The sequence below is a fragment of the Durio zibethinus genome, chromosome 24, assembly GCF_047325235.1.
Source record: "Durio zibethinus cultivar Kanyao isolate XHJ-2024 chromosome 24, ASM4732523v1, whole genome shotgun sequence".
NCBI lineage: Eukaryota > Viridiplantae > Streptophyta > Magnoliopsida > Malvales > Malvaceae > Durio > Durio zibethinus.
The window spans coordinates 15,097,273-15,100,308 of NC_143185.1; the positions used below are offsets into that span (position 1 = coordinate 15,097,273).

General features: G+C 29.1%; 1 protein-coding gene across 1 annotated transcript; it reads right to left on the reverse strand.

Moving 5' to 3' along the window:
* Window positions 1-557: 557 nt before the first annotated feature.
* Window positions 558-1,790, reverse strand: LOC111316101 (putative WRKY transcription factor 13). The gene is made up of 2 exons (XM_022918116.2): window positions 1,157-1,790; window positions 558-895 (listed from the first exon to the last, which is right to left on the reverse strand). Exons 1-2 carry the CDS (start codon window positions 1,468-1,470, stop codon window positions 625-627), a joined length of 585 nt encoding a protein of 194 aa, XP_022773851.2. The 5' UTR covers window positions 1,471-1,790; the 3' UTR covers window positions 558-624.
* Between the last annotated feature and the right edge of the window lie 1,246 nt (window positions 1,791-3,036).

The window sequence follows — 3,036 nt, forward strand, 5'->3', positions numbered from 1 at the left end:
GAATCTGTACACCCACGGGTTACACTCAGTCACTGTTCTAGTCTAGATGATTTTCTTCATTATAAAAGTGTTCTAATTATTATGTTTAACTTTTGTCATCAGTCCTTATGATGGCTGCTCAATTTTCTCCTGATTCATGGCATGATATAGTGAACCTTTATTTAATTAAAGAATACATACATATATATATATATATATATACACACACACACACCATTTTTATTATGGCATTGCCAATTTGCCATATAACCCTCGCTTTTGGCATAGTAAAAGATCTTCTACCTCCTTTTTCTGGTGCATTATAATTGGTCAATTGTTGTATATTTTTTTTCCCTTTTTTATCTTCACATTGTGTTTTTGTGTCTTTTGAAGGTAATAATAAGTTCTTTTAATTAGGCTTTAAAATCTCTCTATTGTAATTTCATGATTAAGATGTCCAGAATTACGCTTTCAGATCTCATGCAATATCAGGCGTGTAAAGCCAAATAATCATGATAAACAGTTTACTTACAAGACAGAAAAAGAAAAAAAGGAAGGAAACACAGTGTGTATAAGGGGTACAATTAAGGCTAAAAGCCTAAAATTTGATGTGAAGTTTAGTAACTTTTCTTAAAACACAGAATGTTAGAAGGCAAAAAGAAAAAGAGAGTTTTTTTTTCTTAATGCTTGATTAATATACCTGGGATGCTGGGTGTTCTTTACCACTTTCTGGCCGTACTTTCTCCACTTGTATCCATCATCCAATACATCTACATCGCTCATGGTCTTGAAGCAAAACCTAGGTTCCCTTACCTTTCTTCCTTTTATCCTTTTCATTTTCATTGCTGAAACGCCTAGATGATCATCTACGCCAAATTTCTTTCTTTCCAAACACTCGTTTGCCTCTCCCCATGCCCTAAAACCATTAAAAGAAAAACCCAATATCAATTACTAAGATACTAGAATAGATATTTGCATGGAAACTATTCTTTTTTTTTCTTTCTTGGGTGATTGAAATTAAACAAAATTTAATTTGTGAAGAGTTGGTAAACATTTACTATTTCATTTTAAAGAAAAATGAGAAATATAGAAATGAATAAAACCAAGAAAAAAGAGCTAAAACCAATGAATAATCTTTGCATGATTATTCATTTAAAAGTGCAATATTTTTAATTACCAGAAATTTGCACTAGATCTCTGCAAGGAAAGGAGATGGAGTTCTCCAAAATCAGAAGTAGGGTCTTCTCTGTTCTTTTGATAGGTACTGGCAGATGAGAGTAGGGTTTCAGTTAGATTAGCAGCAGAATTAGGTACTGCATCAGCGGCAAGTGAGGCTGCAGCTATGTTGAAGGCGTTGAGAGATTGATAGCAACTCAATGGATCAGGAAATGAACTCAAGTTTGGAGGAAAAGTAAAGAAACCCATCTGAGTAGCCATCTCTTGTTCCTCAAACAAGCCCTGGTTTAGCATGGCTTGGGAGGTATATGACATATTCTTGATTTCTTCTATATCTTTCTATCTCTTTTATGTCGACCTTCTCTCTTTGTGTGTGTGTAGGCTTGTGGAATTGAAGATGATCAGAAACGAATGAATTTAGGTGTTGGTTCCGTTTATAGGAGAAAAACAGGGATTAATTTTAGATGATCGATTGCAGATAGGAATATAGATTAAAAGAACTGGAGGAGGAAGGGTATCTCTCAAACTTCTGGGATAGATAGACAAAGAGAATTATGTATATTATTATTAGGAGATGAATGGAGTAACCAAATACCTTTAATGTGACCATCCACTTTTCTTCTTTGGCTCTTCTCTCTCTTTTTCCCTCTTTATGTGTTAAAAACTAAAAAGATCCTTTGAAATAGCAAAATGTTTAATCCTTTATTTCAACAGCTGTTTGGGTTTAATTTGAGAGTCGGGTAGTGCAAGACATGTTACGTTTTGACCCCAAAAGGAAATTTCACGTCTCATTTGTTAGTGGAAATTTTCTGTTTTAAGGTGGTCAACCATAGACGACAATTTGATTAAATTTATAGCTGCTTTTCTTGATGGATTGCATGGAAAATCGACGCAATCCATTGACTACAAAGTGGAAAAAACTTACATTAAAGTTATTTAGTTGAAGTTTGTGAAGTTTATTTTTAAAATTGATTTAATAAATATTTTAATAAAAAATCTAAATTAATAGATTGATAAAATTTAATATGAAGATCAATAATATATAAAAAAAATATAAAAATATAATTTATAATTTAAATTTGATCAATATTTATTCAACGATAAAAATTTTATCAATATTTTTATTAAAATATCTATAAAAATATATATCAAAATTAATTAAAATTTTTTCAAATTTTATACATTTGATCTATGTAACGAAACTGTAGACATCCCATTTAGTCTAGGGTATTTTTTTATTTAATTTTAGAATTTTAATATTTTGTTTAGTTTATGATTATTTATTTTGTTAATCAATTGATTTATGGTTTAAAAAAAAGAAGAAGAAGAAAGAAAGAGTTTGATTTAGTTTGAAGTTTAGTATTCTAATTGAAAAAATATATTGGGTTAAGAGGTGGACTTGGATTAAAAATTCAAAATTAACTTTAATTAGGAGATTGAAACCAAGAAAATCATCTCCTATTGTGATTTGTATTAAATGCCTATAAAAAGACCTCATGAGGATGAATCAAGAATCAATTAGAAAAATTAAGAGAGAAAGAGTAAAAAGAAAACAAAAAAATTGAGAGTTTTTTTATAGTATTTTCTAGTGTTTTAGGTTTAGATAATTAGGATTTTCTTTTGAAAATTTTGCGTTAGAGAAAGGAGTTGAGAAGAAACGCAATTACAGAGACTCATATGCTTTGGAATCAATTGTGACTTAATTTTTAGTATTTACTTTTTACTTATCTTTTTCTTAAGTTTTAGTTATCTTTGGATTTTATCATAATTGTTTATTTATTTATTTATTTGTTTGTTTATTTGTTTATTTTATTTATTTGAATATTTATGTCTAATTTTTAGGAAAAATTAGACAGTATTTACTAAAAAATAAAACAAAAT